General features: G+C 38.8%; 2 protein-coding genes across 2 annotated transcripts in view; both read right to left on the minus strand.

Annotated features, from left to right (window-relative positions):
- IFRD1 (interferon related developmental regulator 1) overlaps positions 1–18,674 on the minus strand; it is a 25,441-nt gene extending 6,767 nt beyond the window's left edge. Inside the window, exons 1-9 of the mRNA XM_069587997.1 lie at positions 18,356–18,674; positions 13,899–14,003; positions 13,673–13,757; positions 12,813–12,937; positions 9,507–9,664; positions 6,123–6,173; positions 5,861–6,039; positions 5,664–5,772; positions 872–1,006 (exon numbers count right to left, since the gene is read on the minus strand). Of these exons, the coding sequence (XP_069444098.1) occupies positions 872–1,006; positions 5,664–5,772; positions 5,861–6,039; positions 6,123–6,173; positions 9,507–9,664; positions 12,813–12,937; positions 13,673–13,757; positions 13,899–14,003; positions 18,356–18,446 (1,038 nt within the window). The 5' untranslated portion in view covers positions 18,447–18,674. The remainder of the gene's footprint in view (positions 1–871; positions 1,007–5,663; positions 5,773–5,860; positions 6,040–6,122; positions 6,174–9,506; positions 9,665–12,812; positions 12,938–13,672; positions 13,758–13,898; positions 14,004–18,355) is intronic.
- LOC138439342 (uncharacterized) lies at positions 18,489–18,647 on the minus strand. The gene has a single exon (XM_069588002.1). It carries the CDS (start codon positions 18,645–18,647, stop codon positions 18,489–18,491), a length of 159 nt encoding a protein of 52 aa, XP_069444103.1.
- Positions 18,675–18,866: the final 192 nt, after the last annotated feature.

The raw sequence follows: 18,866 nt of genomic DNA on the forward strand, positions 1-18,866 counted from the left end.
ATAAAATATTATTATAAAGAATTAGTATTAACATTAACCAAAAATTTACATCACAGAGGACCTGTATACTAATTTATACCCTAGGTTTTACTTTTTTTAATGTAAATTAAAATGAAGAGAGTAGTTCTTGAGCAGGCTACGTAAGAATCATTGGAACACTTGAAAATTTGATCTGAGTGGGGCTTTAGTATTTTCTTTAAAGTTCCCATTCTAAAATTTCATACACATTACACTGAATGACTCTTAACTAATATTCTTGAAAGAAATGCCCTATTAACATTTATCGAAGAAACTTATCCTTAACCATGCGCTATAAGCCCTAAAGGTTTCTAAATCAATTTATTTGCCAGGTAGGCTAAAGCAGGTTAGAGGTCTACAGAAAGGATTCAAGCATCAGAAAATCATATGCTGGGTTTTGTTATTTCGGCTTTCAGCACCTAGCTTTCCCAAGGAGTTCACAAAGGTCTCTGCTTAAAGGTACTGAAGGATAGGCAATAATTTACTATTTACAAAAATAATTCACTATTTATACAATACTAAGTATCTATGTGCTAATGATAAGCACCAGGTCTTGAATGATGGCAAGTACACCAAAGTAAAGTAAATTTCTATCACTATGAATCTTTTTTATCTTTTTCAACATCAACAAAAGGAAAAAAAAAAACGTTATAACATCAGAATTAATTTCTTTGTTTAAAAAGAAAGAAAATTTTTTCATTTTTGTTGTTAAAAACCTGCTCAGTCTTAAAATGAGGAAATGATTTAGCTCAAAGGTGAAGTTCAATCAGCAAAATCACCCAACTGACAAGTCTGGCTTAAAACAATCTAATTTCAAAAGAATTAATTAACTATTAAAGCATAAGAGGCCTACCTCCACCGCCCTCAGGATGTCTCTGAACACTGACCGCTGCTTCCTCTTGTCTACCTTGGCCCGGTGTTTATTTCCATCTGTAGCCAAAGTCCTAAGTATCTGAGTTAAAGACTCCATGTCGTCATAAAAGAAGTCCTAGTCAGAGAAACACTTATTAACAGGCAAAGATTTGATCCAGAAATACCGTCTACAAGATACTACTGCCAAATAATGAACATTCCTCTTCTAAGTATATCCAGATACATTCAACCAACACTTAACTGTGTTCTAACTGTATTCAAGACGTTACTGGGACTTCCAAGTTCAGTGACAGTCAGATACATATAAATCAATAGTTTCTACCCTCTGGTTCCCCAGACCCCAAGGCACATGTTCCCAGAACTCCAAATTTCTTTATATCAAAAGGGCAAGTTATTAGTAATGCTTTTTAAAGCTCCTAATTTCTAAGTTACTGGCCACATTTCAAATAAGCAACCAAGTATTTACATCAGGTGCACAACTCAAGTGATTAAATTATTTCAGAAAGAAAAATATTTTAATTCCTTTTGGAGGGAAGCCACAAAATATATTACTATTTGCTATGATCTTAAGTTAGTCAACTTAAGGCTTCTTTATTACAGTTTAAATGGCTATACTTTTAAGAAGTCTATTTTGGGTGTTTTTATTCTCTAATTAAATTTTACAACCACATTAAAAACTAAGCGATGATTCGGAATTATTTAGTTGACCAAAACTAAAGCAGACAGAAGGTGAGACATCTCCAGCTCTAGTTATTAATACCTAGTTATTAACCTTCTTTGCATTAGTGGTAACAATCGTTTAACTTATTCTATTAAAACAAGAAAACTCTTATCTCAGCATTGTCTACATTGTACTGTATATATTTATGAATTGTTCCATGTCAAAAGGTACAGATGTAATTTCTGTTAATGCCTAAAATGAAAAAGATTATTACACTCATGGAAAATAAGCTTGAAATCAACATAGATATTAAGTACGCAAGTATTTTCTTATAGTCAGTATTTCAGAGATTGTATATTCTTAACTGTTCCAACAAATGTTTTCTTTCACGTTCTAATTCAACTTCCTATGGCTGAATTAGCTGGAAATGACACCTGTTAACAAGACTTTCATCTAGAAAAACGGTTACCCAAACTGAAAAGCTATTATTAAAACAGTTCAATGTTATGTTGATGTCTGTATTTATATTTCACTAAATTTGATTCCATCACAACAAAATAAGGATTGTTTTACTTGTAGAAACAAGTACATTTTAGGGACTAACAGTTTCCTACTTATTTCACTGGCTATTAGTTTTTTTGTACTATTCTAAAAAAAAAAAAAAGTACGTAAGATTCAAACATATATATGGGAGAATACACCAAAAATTAACAAGACTCTATGCATTACTGTAATTTGTTCTAAGAACTGGGAATCACTGCCAGTGGTTCTCAAAAATCTTATCTCCCAGCAGACATTTTTTTAATCAGAGGAATCTGATATAAAAAGGGGATAGTTAATACCACCCACATCTCGTAAGTTTATTGTAAGGCCTAAGTAAAATATATTTATATATTCTAAAAATACATAAAACACAGTACATAAATATCCATTATGCTATAGTTCTTTTATGATACAGCCTGTTTCAGTAAAACAATTTAAATGCTTCCAACAGGTCTACAGATAATTATTTCATACTAAAATAACAGCTATAATAAGTTAAACGGTTTCAAAAGTTGAGTAGAATTAAAATGAAATGAAACCACAGAAAACTTGAGTTCAAGTACACAAAATGAGATGCTGATGGCCACAAAAATCATACCCTGAACTAATATTTTCTATATAGTAGTCACCGGAGCACTGATTGTAAACGAAATAAGCTGTACTAAGTGTTAAGAAATAACCATAGGGAAGCCTAACATTAAAACAGAGTTTGATCCCTCCCCACTTCACTGCAAAGTGCTGATTACTATTTCCAGAATGGTTTTATCTGACTACTCAACTACAAAGACTCTTATTCTTTTCACTCCTGCTAATTGAAGCAGAATGTCTTTGTCAGGGTATGGAGACATTTTTACATGAGCCAGTTATCCTATAAAAATCAAGAAGTGAAAAACATGTGATTTAAGGCCTAGGAAATGTGTTTTGAGTCCTCAGATTTTATTTCCACTGTGTCTCTGTCCTAAAGCACTGCCCCTGTCAGCTTAGGTGGAAGATGGAACAGGGAGAATTAGGGACAGTCTGAGAAGACTGTATTTTGGTACAATTTCCTGAATTAGTTTATCACGTGGCCCTCAGACCTATAATTTTACCCACTAAATAGTCTTTCTCTTAGTTTAAGTTGCACTAGAGAGCTCCAAGGAGAAGGCAATGGCAACCCACTCCAATACTCTTGCCTGACAAATCCCATGGATGGAGGAGCCTGTTAGGCTACAGTCCATGGGGTCACTAGGAGTCAGACACAACTGAGAGACTTCAGTTTCACTTTTCACTTTCATGCGTTGGAGAAGGAAATGGCAACCCACTCCAGTGTTCTTGCCTGGAGAATCCCAGGGATGGGGGAGCCTGGTGGGCTGCCATCTATGGGGTCGCACAGAGTCGGACACGACTGAAGCGACTTAGCAGCAGCAGCAGAGAGCTCCAAAAAGGCTACTACCAGACTACTAGCAAGGGGGAGGTGACATGCAATTCAGCCAACAGTGCAGGAATAGCTACCACTTACACTGTACTTGGCAAATGTTCCAACAACTCATGGAATGGCTACCCACTCTGGTATTCTTGCCGGGAAAATCCCAAGAACAGAGAAGCCTGGTGGGCTCCATGCAGTCCCAGGCATACAGTCCAAGCTGTGGGACATGACTGAGTGACACTTCCATGCACACTGTACTTGGCACCTGTTCCAACAACTTGTGAGGTATTAACATTACCACCTCCACTTTAAAGGTAAGAACAGGACTTCCAAGGTGGTCCCAGGTAAGAATTCACCTGCCAATGCAGGGGGGTGGCTTCAATCTCTTGTCAGTGAAGAGCCCACATGCTGTGGGGCAACTAGCTGGTGCACTACAACTGAGCCTGCGCCGCTTGCAGCCCACCTGCACAACTAGGGAAGCCCGCCCGCTGCAACGATGATCCTACCAACCAAAACTAAGACCCAAGGCAGCCAAATAAATAAACGAATATTTTTTAAAATAAACAAATACAAAACTTACTTAACAAAAATAGCAAACAAACACTTAAGTTCTGTTTTTATAACACAGTTCATTTTTGTCATTGACAAGGATTTGGTCAAATTAAACATGTTTGAGTGACTGCTCTTGACTATCACATATGATTTATTAAGTCAGAAAAGGTTAAGATATGCAGGTGGCAATACTATCTGCATTTATGCAAATTTAAACAAATTCAACATATATAATTTAAATTGCATCATTAGTTTACTTTTAGGATGCATTTCAAAGGAAAAAGAAAAGAAATTACCATTTATAGTCAGTAGAGGAATACAAGGTTAAAAACTAGGACATCTGGCTTCTGTGCCTTGAGGTTAAGGAGCTATTAACTAGTTCAATAAAATTAAATTGATTGCTAAACTTGAGTCCAACTTCTCACATATGGAGACTCATTAGCTACTGATAGTATGAATAACTTACTTTTAATTCATACCAGCTATCTTTCAAAATAACGAGGGTGGGCGGGGGGCAGCCAAACACAGGCCAAGAATGGAATGTGAAAAACCAAGGCAACTCAGAACATGTACTAATCTTATTTAGAATTATCCACTGTTAACTAACATCTTTAACTGCAGAAAAGCGTCATTCCAGAAAATAATCTTTCTCCTTAAATTGAAAAGCAGCTAGGAAGTAACCCAAGATTCACAATAGAGGTCACAAACCAGGGTGACCAACTGCTCCATATAGCTAGCCTAAGATAAAGGGCTTCAGGACATAGGACTTTTCAGTGCTAAACTTGGAATACCACCAGGATGGTGGATCATCTCTCAGTCACCTACCACAAACTCAAATACCTCCAAAAGCAAAATTGTGGTATTTAAAAAAAGAGAAAAGAAAAAAAGGAACCATGAGTGGCCAGTGGTAGAGAACTACAAAGCACATGTCCCAGGCTAAAGGGACATGTTTATTTTCATCTGTGGCTTAGAAAGGACTTCCCTGGTGGCTCAGACAGTAAAGAACCTGCCTTCAATGTGGGAGACCAAGATTCCATCCCTGGGTATGGAAGGTCCCTAGAGAAGGAAACAGCAACCCTTGCCTGGAGAATCCCATGGACAGAGGAGCCTGGCAGGCTACATTCCATAGGATAGCAAAGAGTCGAATAGGACTGAACAAATAACACACTTGGCTTAGAAAAGTTAAACATGATGGTAACTAAACTCATCTGACTTAATCCCAAACCTACATTGACATCATATTTCATCCATTTGTCTGACATTTATTATAAGTGCCTGAATTACCTTAATGTGTCTCAGGTCTGAGAAATCCAAGCAGATCCAAAAGATTATACAAGACGACTCTCCATGAGTAATAAGAGTGTACTTAAACTTCAGTTCTGTAGGCAGCAATGATTAAGTATAATGAACTACACTCAAATACTGCTCTACCAACCAACCACTATTGGTTTATGCTCTTGTTATGTATTACATCATCACTGCCAAGAAGCAGAACAACCAATCATTAGGTTCTCAAGTGGGCCATGCTCTTGAGTTATCATTTAATTCTTAATTGTGAGGGTAATGACAGAATAATGGTTCTTGTGGCATTTTTACCCATCAGATACTTACACTCTCCATTCCTCTGGCCAATTCAAACAGAAGTGCCAAAGATTCACCAGCAGCTATTCTCATGTTCACATCATCAGAAGAAAGGAGACTTGGAAGTTTATGGAAATGCCTGGAGAACAGCCAGTCATTACTATGTGAACACAACCAATTATATCAATAAATGTTGTTTTTATAAAATAAGAACAAAAAATACATACACCTCAAGCTTTTTCTTCACTTCATTGATTGGGCATATGGTCAGTAATAATGTCCATGCCAGAAGCGAGCTGATATGAAGTGCTGTATTAGGGGTGCTACAGATAACATTAGTGTCTTTCTCTTTGAGATAGGACTTGGTGAAGATATTTTCCAAACACTGCAGAGTTGAATACAGCTCCTAATGCATAAGAGCAGGAAATAAGAGTACCATCTTAAATGAGAAATGTGCAAATAACTGGATTCAAAAGGCTCTCTACTTACAGTAATGTCATCTGTGGCAATAAAACAGCAAACACCAAAGCAAGTTGCACACTAAAAAAAGCAAAAAATAAATCAGACATTAATTTTTGCCATTTTCTTATTAATTTTACATATTCCTGCTTTTATAATTCAACGTGAAAAACTTATCAGCTACATGACTATGTTAGGTCACAAGTACAGTACAAAAAGAAGGAAAAAACAGAGTTAAGAGTTAAGGGAAGTGGGCTTCAGCTAAAACCCAGTAAGGTCTGCTAGTAAACTTAAGAATTCAACTTTAGCAAAGTTACTCCATTTCTCTTGGGTCTTCCTTCATTAATCCAGCAGATCATTTCAAGCCAACTCCAAAGATGCTTACTCTTTAAAAGAAAAGTTAAGATAAACCTAGACAGCCTATTAAAAAGCAGAGGCATCACTTTGCTGACAAAAGTCCATATTGTCAAAGCAGTCATGTACAGATGTGAAAGCACAAAAGAACTGATGCCTTCAAACTGTGGTGCTGGAGAAGACTCTTGAGAGTCCCTTGGACTGCAAGGAGATCAAATCAGTGAATCCTAAAGGAAATCAAACTTGAGTATTCATTGGAAGGACTGATGCTGAAGTTGAAGCTCCAATTTTCCTTTTCTACATTCCAACGACATGGATTCATCTATTCCCAGGTGCCTAAGGATATGGAGGCCTGGCGGCCATCATGGACTCGACCGTGAGAAAAGCCCTGTGCTCGTGAAGACTCTCCAGAGACTCCCAGACTCTCTGTGCTGTTTACGGTGGAGAGGGAGCCGACGCTCGTGTGCGTCGTGGCGGGAGGGTGGGTGACCCTGTCACGTGAGCTAGTCTGTCAGCAGAGAGGTTTGACCTGAGACGCCCTTGTCACACCCACGGCCGGGAATGAGCCGTCAGGATTGGCCCGACACGTGAAACACCCTTCACCCACGTCATTCCTGACCAACCCACTAGACTCTGGCCACCTGACGCAAAGAGCCAACTCACTGGAAAAGACCCTGATACTAGGAAGGATTGAGGCAAAAGGAGAAGAGGGCTGTAGAGGATGAAATGGTTAGATAACATCGCTGACTCAATGGACATCGATCGATCTGAGCAAACTCTGGGAGATGGTGAAGGGAAACCTGGCGTGCTGTGGTCCATGGGGTCACAAAGAGCTGGAAGCAACTGAGCGAGTGAACAAGACATCCAACATTTCCAAGGTAAAACCTACCTAATAAAACAGACTCAGTATATTTATATATAATCTACTTCTAACATTATAGGAGCCATTAATTCTCAGAACACTTGTGCTAATTATATAAAAGCAGAATTTGAAATTTATAAGGCTTTATTACTCTTCACTTCCCTTTTCTCCATACATTATCACTAAAATGCCCTCATGTTGTTCCAAGTATCACTAAGGTGTAAGTCTTTAAAGGCATCATTCACATGCCCCCAATTTCAGCTAGTTCTGTTTCAGTACTATGAGGACACTTGTAATATTAATCTGTTTGTTACCACTATTTTATTCTCATTCAGCTCAGTTCAGTTGCTCAGTCGTGTCCAACTCTTTGTGGCCCCACGAATCACAGCACGCCAGCTAAGTTATCGTAAAAATTAGACACTGTTAAAATTCTAAAGTAACTGAAGCATTATTCTCAATTAAAAAAAATTTCAATATGTAATCCTCTCCTAAGTAAGCAGCAGAAGCCAGGACATATTTCCTAAGAGAAAAAAAGTAGGACTGCCTTCATTTAATAAAGACTCCTTCTACTAATATGCAGAAGAATGACAGAATTTTGCTTTTTTACAATTCACAGCAAGAGTGAGAAGGATGAAGAAAGTACCTTGGATGACCATAAAAGCTCACATGCAACCAAAACTTAGTGATCGCCCCAAATACCTAATCAATAGTGTTTTCTGTCAAACATTTCAAATACCCCTAATACTCCTGAGCAGTTTTAAAGCTGCAAGAAACTAGCCGAAAAGGAAGAACAGAAAGGTAAAGAGATTACTTTACTAACTACTGGGGGGCAGAGACTCCTATAAAGTTACCAAACTCCTACTCCTTTTCCTCTAGACTCCTCCCAGCATCTATATATACAGTTGGTAAACCAAGGAACTCTCAGCAGAAGTGACCTGCCTCTGTCCTCCAGCTCTCCTTATCTCACTACCACAGCTGCCATTTGAAAAGAACCTAGACGTAGGGCAGAGCTGCAAGACGGATGTGCCGATGGACCTTGCTGACTTGACTGGGCACTGATATGTACAAGAAATAAACTTTTATTAAGCCACTAAGACTTCAGGGTTTACCTGATAGAGAGAGTAATGTCATTTACCTTGCGTGCATGCATGCTAAGTTGCTTCAGTTGTGTCTGACTCTTTGCGATCCTGTGGGGTGTAGCCCACCAGGCTCCTCTGTCCATGGGAGTCTCTAGGCAAGGATACTGGAGTGGGTTGCCATGCCCTCCTCCGGGTGTTCTTCCCAACCCAGGAAAGCACCCAAGTTTCCTGCGGCTCCTGCATTGCAGGTGGCTTTTTACCACTGAGCCACCGGGAGAGCCCATCATTTACCTTAAGTAACACTAAAGAGGAGGCTAATAATTAGTATTAAAAAGTTTTAAACAAACTGGTTCTCTTGCTAGAAAAACAGCTTAAGATTAAATTCACTAACAATAAATTCTTATGATCTATTAAGGCTCGTAAGATTCTTAACATCCATTAAGATTCAAATCCACTTCCTAAATCCACTAAGACTGCCTCATATTTCTGTGATAAAGCAAAAGATGTTTTGTGTGATCATTTAAATCACTTATTTAGCATAACAGAAACCAACAACCAACTCCTCCACCAAAATTCACAATCTTATGTATGTAAGTGGTAAATATCAATTAGAAAATGAAAGCTTTTCCAAACCCCCCAAATCAGAGGAATATTTCAAAAGTCAGAGTTCCCTACATCAACCAAATCCACCCATGTAACTACAGCACTCAGCTCTTTCATAAGGACTTTTAGGTTAGAATTAAAACAGCAACAACACCACTCCATTACATTTCTCAGAATAAAAAAATAACTATACACAATAAACATTGTCTAGACCATTTGTTTAAGCTCCAATAAAAAGTGGGTAATCCTAAATAATTCAACATCGCACTGTACTTCATATAAGCACATGATCTTCAATTTCAAAGATGTAGAAATCTGCTCTATAAGGGATGTTCTATTGAGCATCAGAAAATTTAAGACAAAAACTGTCATATTGCGTCTGCTCACTAAAAAACAAATGAGAATAAAATGATAATAAAAACCTTCTATATTTTTGAAGATGCTATTTTCCTAGATCATCACAAGGTCTGAGTATCATGCCTAGATAGATCTATAATTTAAAAATTCTGTACTTACTGTTTGCCTGGCCTGGATACTAGCTGTTCCATCACAAATTATTTTCTTCAGGATTGGTCCAAGAGTCTTTAAAACCTCTTCACTTTCGATTCCAGGGCCCAGCTGAATGCACAGAACAGACGCTAATGCTGCAGCTGCTCGCTGCTCATCACCTTTACCTACAGAAGAAGTCATCAGCAATTATGACAGATCACTGTCAGTAGACTTCTTAAGGCAGCAGTTTCCCAAATGTGTTCTATTTCAAAATAGCATCTACCAATTATGAAACTCAGAGTATGCTCAAGGCTTTGGCATGACCTATACATCTAGTGAGGTTAAAGAGCTCAAACTCTGGAAGCAGGCCACACTTGAATCCTAGATCTATCACATACTAGCCAAATGACCTTCAACCAGTTATTCTTATTCTCAAAACAGTTCCTCATCTGTAAAATGGAAATTAACACCTATTTTAAAGAAGAGTACTGTAACAGGTCAGCAAAATAATGCATTTCAAGCTAATCTGACTTTCTAAGTCCTTCATGAACTCACAAAATAGTGCGCAAATAGCCCCTGAAATAACTTGTCAAGCATTTCAGATGTACATAGCCCATAAGGTAAACTAAAACCTTCAGGGCTTTCCTCCACCAATATTGTTTTAAATAAGCAAGGGATCAAAAACAGGTATTCTTGGGAATTCCCTGGTGGTACAGTGGTTAGGACTCCACATTCTCAGTGTAGAGGGCTTTTTTCATTCGCTCTTTCATCAGGCAACCAAAGTCCCACAAGCTGCATGGCACAGCCAACTATAAATAACAGAGTCTTTAAAACTATATAAATATTTTAATATAAGTGATTGAGTGAGTGAATGAAGTCACTCAGTTGTGTCTGACTCTTTGCAACCCAGTGGAGTGTACCTGCCAGGCTCCTCCATCCATAGGATTTCCTAGGCAAGAACACTGAAGTGGGTTGCCATTTCCTTCTCCAGAGGATCTTCCTGACCAGGGATCAAACCTGGGTCTCCTGCATGGCAGGCAGATTCTTTACTGTCTGAGCCACCAGGGAAGCATGTTAATATAAAGGTAAGTGTAAATTAACTCTCTTGAGAACTGTATATGCCAAAGGGTTTACATAAATTTTGAATTTAAATTATTTGATAAATGTCTATGCAGGTTGTAACGAAATTTTAAAAGGTCTGGTCCAACTACCTTATAGGATACAGTTTCAATATAAATACTTTTAACAAAGCCATTGTAGTATCTCAAAGAAGCTGGCTCTGCTATCAACTATACCAATAACAAGTTATATAACTTTAGACCAGTCTCGCATTTCCTAGGCCTTTCATCTCTCTGCACAATGAACGATGGATAAGACCAAAGGTTTCCAAACACCCATTCTTGACAAAGCTTTCACCTGAGGGAAAATGAGAATAAAGACAAATGTTCTTACTTGGCAAAATAATTAAGCTGGTATCCCCAAACCTTCTGAATTCTGGCATTTTCTAAAATTGAAAGTCTTTGATAATACTACACTTAATCTTTAAGGTCTCTCTTTATTCTTAAAAGTTCTTTGATCATAGAGATCCTAATATGAATTCTAGAATCTCTATGCAAAGTTCAAGAATTCAAATATTCCAAGGGATATTCTGAAATGATGTCACTGAAAGTATGATCAATGTTTTAAATAAGAAAATGAGGTAGATAATTATGATACTGTTTTAATTTTAGAAAAATGAAGTAGGATGGCTTTTTAAATAATACTTTTTGTTGACATCTGACAGTTTTCAAGCAAGAGAATGGCAAACACCTCTTTTAATACAACTAAAGTTGACAATCCACCCCAATCTTTCCTAATTTCAAATGCTTACTACATTTTTACATTTTGAAACTACAGTTTCAAAAGCTAACAAGTTTGATTTTGATTTCTAACAAGATTGATATATTCCCTGTCAAGTACAAGGTTACAAGAGTGCCGGGAGCCAGCATGGGGAATCTCGCCCATGGCAAAGGTCAAGAGGAAGGGGGTCTGACAAAACGCAAAGGCGGGATCAGGCCTCAGGGGTCCCCCATGGATTTTCTCGAGTATCTACCCCCAAAACCAGAGTCTGCCTGCTTTACTGTGTTATGCTTTCCACCTACTCTTCTGACATTAACAGGGGGCTGTCCCCCCACCACCTTTTTCTGGAAAAAGTTAATTTAGAGCTTTTAGATAATAAGTCTCCTGGGCATAATAAGAGTGTTTCAATCCAAAAACCCCTCTGATGGCTTTCTAGCTTGCCTGCCGGACTCTTACAGTTGACCACAAGAGGCACAGGAAGCTTAAAACATCCTAGGAATGTAGGGGCTTCCGAGGAGTCAAAATCATTTAGAATAGGACTGATTAAGGGTTTCATTTGTTGAGCCAATACTTGCTGCCAAATTTTCCTATCTTTTATTTGTTGATATAGTTGGTAGGTAGAAAAAACAGGTAGTAACCCTGGCATTAGCAACATTAGATCTTTGAGTTAAGTACGTTCTTTGTTATAACCCACTGCACCTTTGTTCTACAGGAATGTAACTTTATTTAGTACTTTGAGGGTGATGCAGATTAAAGAAAAAAGACTTCAAGGGAAAAAGAGTTTTTTGGTTGATAGACATTTATCTAGGAAAAGAGCCATAAAAATGTTAACAGGCCCCCTGGCCAGAAGATGATGTAAAACCACCTGGGACCTTTTGTATACGGGAAGGTATGCAAGAGGAAAGCCTGGTCTCAATTAGGGTCAGGACTGCCGCCCCTGCATAACTCTGCATATTCCATTATTTCTTTATGTACAACTTGGGGTATATAAGCTGCCTTTGAAAATAAAGTTGTGGGTCTGGCACTGATGCTTGGCTCCCCCATGTCGTTCTTTTCTCCCTTCTCTGGCTGAATTCCCATCTGGAGTGTGGAGGCTCACCGTGTCTACTTATTTGCCCTGGCTTCTAAGACCCACGCGAGAGGGAGCCCAAGGCAGGGCACCCTCCGCTAATCAAGTGGGCGCCGGTGGCCTACGTAGACAGTGCAAACTCCTTGTCTCAGAGTTTTATTGGTTCTCTGTGTAAACCAAGTTATTCAGCCTCTTTTCTCCACTAATTTTCCTACTACACTATTCTTTCCTAATCTCTCTTTATATCTCTGAGTAAATAAGTCTTTCCTCGCCGATTCCATCCCTGCTTCAAATTCCCTGGATCCACCAGGGCTGGACCCCGGTACAAGAGTGAGCCAGACTTTTAGTGCTATTAACAAATGTTACTGCACAGAAGGTAGCAAATTCCTCTTAGGTTCTGTGACTGTGTAAAGTAAGGACATTACCTTTTTTCAGGCAGCGTTCAATGCTATCAGTTAAAGTCATTCTTCTTTCCAGGATAAATTCATAGAGCATCTTTGAAGCCAGTGCATTTTTAATACCTTCAAGGGCTGCCTGCCTTGTTTTCGCACTATTTAAAACAAAATATAAGAGAAAGAAGATACAGCTGGAGTGCACCATCAGTCAATGAGACTTGTAAAAGCCTAGTTTCCTCTAAATATTTTCTATTTATAGATTTTTTAACATATAATTTTCATGTTCACACCATTTTTCAAATAATAATTTAATTTTCATCTACAACTCACCCTACTACATATGATAGCATTTTTCTGCTTATTCATTTAATAACCACAACATTAAATGGCCACATAGTACTTCATAGTTTCAGTGTATAAGGCATGTTCTTCTACATTACATATTCAAGTAAACATGTATTTTTTTTTTTAAACACAGTACAAAAGTCCAGAGATCCTGTTTGCATCTTCTGGGGTTTTTAATTCCATTTGTTCCAATTTGGTTCCAGAGTTACTGTTAAGTAAGAAAACAATTTGGCTTTAGGATCTCTCAATAGCTATCCTTTCTAGTTGAAGATTAACTTTTAATTCAGCAAATATACTTCAATTATCAAAGACAGATATGTGCTCTTATTCTAGAACAACAACTAATCTGAGTCTATTAATCTAAATTCTAGTGGCATATTCCTATCTACATTGAAAGTCCAAAAGCACAAAAAACTAAAATATCCAAAGTAAACAAAGCAAGCTTTAGGAAAACATAATGCTCAAAGAAATAACTGCACGTATTTTATATAAACGGTGGCTGATCAAAATCACCCAGAATGAAAAGAGCTTCCAGTAATTCCCACCTCTTATCCAGGGTCAGGTCAATGAATCCCTTCAACTTATACTCTAAGTCTTCTTGAGTTCCTTCCTCATCAAGGACTTCTGGCCCTAAGGAATAATAAAACCAACCACTGTAATTTAAACAGAAAAAAGCAGACAGGGAAAAGTAATAGAATAATTAGCTACAAGAATTCCTCGACCTAAAACATCCTTTTCTCTAACATCGCAATCTAAACTGAAAACTCTTACCATCTTCAGCAAAACTGGAAGGATCGCTGTAACCACTGCAATGGCTCATTGTTTCAATCGATGCATCCTCATCACTAAAAGGTTGAACATTTCGATGCTGGCCACCTAGTACGTAAAAGAGTGGAGGTAAATGATTCTGTTGTCATATATGCAAATACTTAACTTGGGAATTTTAAAACTTACCTAAAAACAAGCCAGTAATAAAAACTCACACTTACTTAAGAGATAATTTTTTTTAACAAAAGAACACACTTAAATATTCCTAATATAAGTCATTTCACCTACTATGTATTATTTCAGAGCACCAACTATTTACAATATACATCAACTGCAGAAATGTATCAATCATCTAGTATGTGACTATTTTTGGTTAAAAAAAAACAAACAGTATTACAGATAAAAAAACTACTTACCAATTACTTCAAATCATGAAGACGATAAAAATAGATCAACATAAAAATAAGACAAATATATTTTCCAATGAGAATAACATTAACTGGTGAATGGGTTAGTTTTTCGGTTACACATGTCTTATACAAAGCGAAATTTGAGGAGTTGTGGGATGGTAGTTTTAAGTAAGACAATTTTAATTGAGAGGATCAAAAAAATTTAAAATAGAAGTTTTAGATGCTAACAAGTGGATCCAACATGGCACAGAAAATAATGACAGCAAGTGGATGAAGTGACTGATCACTAAAGAACTACAGTGTTGGTAAGACGTGTAAGAAAATACAAAGAGCTCTGATACCCAGTGCAGTGAACTACAGGAGTTTTGTTCCCAAGTCATGAAAGACAGAAGAGCTGAGAAGTCTTGCGAACTAGCATACAAATCACTTAAGAGGCAGGACTATGAAATGGTCCTCAAGCACTGCACAGAGGCCCTCCTTCCTCTGACCAGCACTCTATGGTGGACTTCACAGGGCCAAGCCCACTGGAGAAAGCATCTATTCAAGAGTCCTCTTAACAGAGTTGTCTCACATTTGCAAGCAAAGAATTATAGGCAAGATGCAAGTTGATAAAGATTGTTTAAGCATGGTGTGCTTAAAATTGGGAATTTGCTTTGAAGACTTTGAACAATGTTCAAGACTTGACTTTTTTCACATGCCAATTTCAGAAATGACTACGGTATTTTAAAAACCTACTTTACTGTAGTGACTAGTGACTAAGCTGGATGATGACTTTCCTACTATGATGGGTGCACATGTTAACATTTGTTCCTAGTCACTCCTTTGGGAAGATAAATAGTGCTCTTTCAAAGTTTGTATATTTTTGGTCAATTAAGAATCGAATTTTAAGACCTTAAAAAGACGTTTCGGTATTTGATATACCATAAAAAGCCTGTTAGACAAATTATGTTCAAAAGAAAGGTTCTAATATACCCAAAAGGTTTAAAATATCAGTGCTATTATTAAAAAACTTAAAATTTTTTTAAACTAGAATCTTCCTCTCAATTTCATTAATCTAAGGAATAAATCTATATTCCTAGTGACTGTCATTTCTAATTATTTTTGTTTTGTGCGAATTTCATATTAATAAAGATTATTCAGTCATCAATTACACTGAGCACTAAGTTAAAAGAAGTCCCCAATTCCACCCCAAAAGTGACCATGAGTCACCTGATTTAACTCTGAGTTCCAATCAAAGATTGCACTAAATATCTCTTAGGTCCCTATGTTCAAGAACTCTGTATCATTTAATACATCTTAAGAAAGGCTTCTCAAAATTTCTGAGTATAATTAAGCCTGTTGCTGTCTTTTTTATAGCTTTAAAAAATCAAAACAGAGATGAGGCTTCAGCAGATTTTTAAATGAACACAGGAAGCAAGTGGCCTTCAAATCTGCTTGCTCTCCAAAAGAGAATAAAGTGTGCCAATCAAAGAAGTGAAGTATAAAGAATAAGCAATGAAGCCAAGACACCAAAACTTCCTAATCATAGTGCTTAGGAAAGAATAAACAAATAAACAAAGACCTATGACATCATATTCTATTTTTGGATCTGTCTTCATGTGTTTTCATGATCTGAAGTCATGGCAATAGTTGAGTCATCTGCTTAACTTTTACTAATATTTATTCACAAATCATCTTTTATTTTTCACATTCAGCCTATTTTTAAACTGTCAAAAACAGTTTCCTATCCAGGTGTTATTCAGCTCCCTTCTCTAAGTTTCAATGATTTCCCAAAGTTCAAGGGGAAAGAGATTTAAAAAAAAAAAAAAAATCAAGGGGAAAAAACCTGTATGAGTATCTAATAGATAGGTCACACTCACCACCTTGTGATCCTAAGTACCATTAATGAGGTGGCCCTTTAGACACATTAAGTCCTTACTTCTTAAAGGGCTTACTTACTAACAAGGTTTTGTTCTTTTCTAAAAATGCTCTCTTCAAAATAAGTGCTATGAAAAACACACACACTTGAACAACAGATCAATTTTATTAGCTTCCTGGACCCCCTCCACTAACTTAAAAAGTATTTAAATGGAAAACCCCAAAGGATAGACAGAAGTTGGTTTCTTGGTTGTACATGTGAAGATTTCATATGAATCCCATTTCTTCTACAGATGATATTTTAAAATACCAGTAAGGTAAGAGACTTTTAAGTACAACTTTGTGAAAATTTTCCATCTCTTCTACTCAACTATTATTTGAGTAAGTAATATTCAGGTGGAATCAACTTAACCTTTTCAAAAAGTAAATCTCACCCTCAAGCCCCAATCAGAGGCAAGCACAGCTAAAAAGTTCTAGTGTAAACGTCCAAAGATAGTCAAAGCATGTATAGTTTTATAAACTATCAAAGAATTGTTTTCCTGCTGCTGAAAAGTCACAAATGAGAATTTCCAAGTAAAATTTGAAAGGCAACCCCCAACTGCCTTCTGAAATTATTCTCTAAGTACCAGGAAGGAAGGAGGCTGGACAGGAAGCTTCAGAAGGGAATAAATGTTCCTTAGCGAACCAAGGAGGCCATTACCATTTTCAAAATGACTTTAGCTTGCTCCATCTCTGTGTTTGTTTCAACAAAAGGTAAAGTTGAAGAATTAAAATTAATACGGACTTTCTAGACAGAATTTAAATGTTTACTTCTGACGAGGAGAAGACGAAGCAGAAAGGTAAAGAGGTATCAATTCACACAGAGCAACTAGATGTATTTTATATTTTGATCAAGAATGAACTTCATGAGCACCGAAAGCAAACATTCAGTCAAAATAAAGATATAAAAATGGGGGGACTGCACCTATAATTCATTTCTACTGTCAATTATTAAATATTTAATACACGAGAGCAAGTTTTCATCTTGCTTTTTAAATATCAGTTTCCAATTCTTTAAAGACTGAACTATTTATTTGCTAAAGAACAAAGGCATATCATTCTGAGGGTTAAAGTGGCAACTGTATTCACAAATACATATGGCTAATAGATTCGATGTAATAACATCCGAGGTTATTTTAATATTTAATTTCAAAGTTTCAATAAAGCAATTATTAAGTGAGATGACTTTAACAGGGTTAACACTAGCTTTCAGTATGGTGTGTCTCGTTGGAGTTTCTGCTTGAAGTCATTTTTTCTTAGCTGTATAGTTAGGACTAAAAAATCATTAATTCCAGGAAAAGTTTCGACTTTACAAAGAGGAATCCAAAAAAAAAAAAAAAACTAACTAAACTTTTGGCTAACTGCAATCTGAGCTCCTCACCACTCCCGCCTATTCCGGGCTCCCAGCGGAGAACCTACAAAATACAGCACAAAGGAGCACGCAGTTTCTGCCCCCGGGAGTAGGAGCTGGCTTCGACGGGTCGCCCGAGAGCTGGGGGCTCGGGATTTGTGCGGGTGCCAGATAGAGGTAGGAGCAGAGTCTACGCTGGGACAGTGGACTCCAGCCTCTGGCGCCTCGGCCGGGCCAGGTGCACACGCGGGATGCACAGAAAGGCAGCCGAATGGGATGCCACATGGGCGCCTCTTCGTCACCCCGGCCCCACCGCGCAAGGCCCAGGCCGCGTGACGCAAAAGCCGGTCCAAACCCGCCGGACGTTTGGCATTCCCGAGAACTCCATGTTGGAGCCGAGTGGTCAAAGGCGACCAGTGACAGCATGGACAGAACTCCGAGCTCGGCACCACCCTCTATCAAAGAGAGCTCTAGAGCGCCAGTACCAGTCTCTGAAAACACTTCCTCGCCCGCCCAGCTCCCAGTCACCCCCAACCCCGACCCACTCTCAAGCGCAAGAACCCATCTACCCCTCTCCCTGCCCCGCGGCCGGTGCCCAAGAGTTCGGTTCGCACGCCAGATCCAAATCGCGCGAGGTTCGGCTCCCAGGGCACGCTGGGAAGCGTAGTCCGCCGGCCACGCCAGGCGCCCCGCCAACGCATACGTCTAGAGGAATAGAACTACAACTCCCAGGGTGCCCAAGGCTAAGGGACTCGCCAACCCGGCCGGTATCTGGGATGCCGGCGGCGGGGATACTTTCTTACCTGCTGTCGCCGCCGTCGCTGCAGCTGCCCCTGAGCCGCCGCCACCACTGCCACCGCGGTGGGGAGTGTTCCGCTTCTTATTCTTCGGCATCGTGGGACGCCCGGTGCCGCCTAAACTCTAGCTTAGCGAGGATCAGCCGATGGAGCTGCACTTTTTACTCGTGCGTCTGTGCGACGGGCGGCTGAGAGGCGAGTCTTCGGCTAACAACAGAGGCGAGAAGCGGCGCGGGTAAGAGTGGGCGATGGCGGCAGCAGAAATCCCCGTGAAGAGCTGTGATCGGAAACGATACATGTTTCTCTCTAGCGCGGGAGCTAAGGCGGGGCAGGCGAGGCCACGACGCCTTAAGTAGTAGGACCGCCGCCTGTCGTCACCATCCGTGGGCGGAACTCGAACTCTCACTAGCCAATCGCCATATATCTCCCCACCAAAGGCCGACTTCGGGCGGGCGAACGAAGCTCACCACAGATCCCATGCTGCAAGTCTTCCAGCGGCGCCCGGGGAGCCGGTCTT

The sequence above is a fragment of the Ovis canadensis genome, chromosome 4, assembly GCF_042477335.2.
Source record: "Ovis canadensis isolate MfBH-ARS-UI-01 breed Bighorn chromosome 4, ARS-UI_OviCan_v2, whole genome shotgun sequence".
Lineage (NCBI taxonomy): Eukaryota > Metazoa > Chordata > Mammalia > Artiodactyla > Bovidae > Ovis > Ovis canadensis.

Excerpts from the sequence above, each read along its gene's own strand:
- LOC138439342 (XM_069588002.1), bottom strand. The coding sequence starts at position 18,647 with ATGTATCGTTTCCGATCACAGCTCTTCACGGGGATTTCTGCTGCCGCC.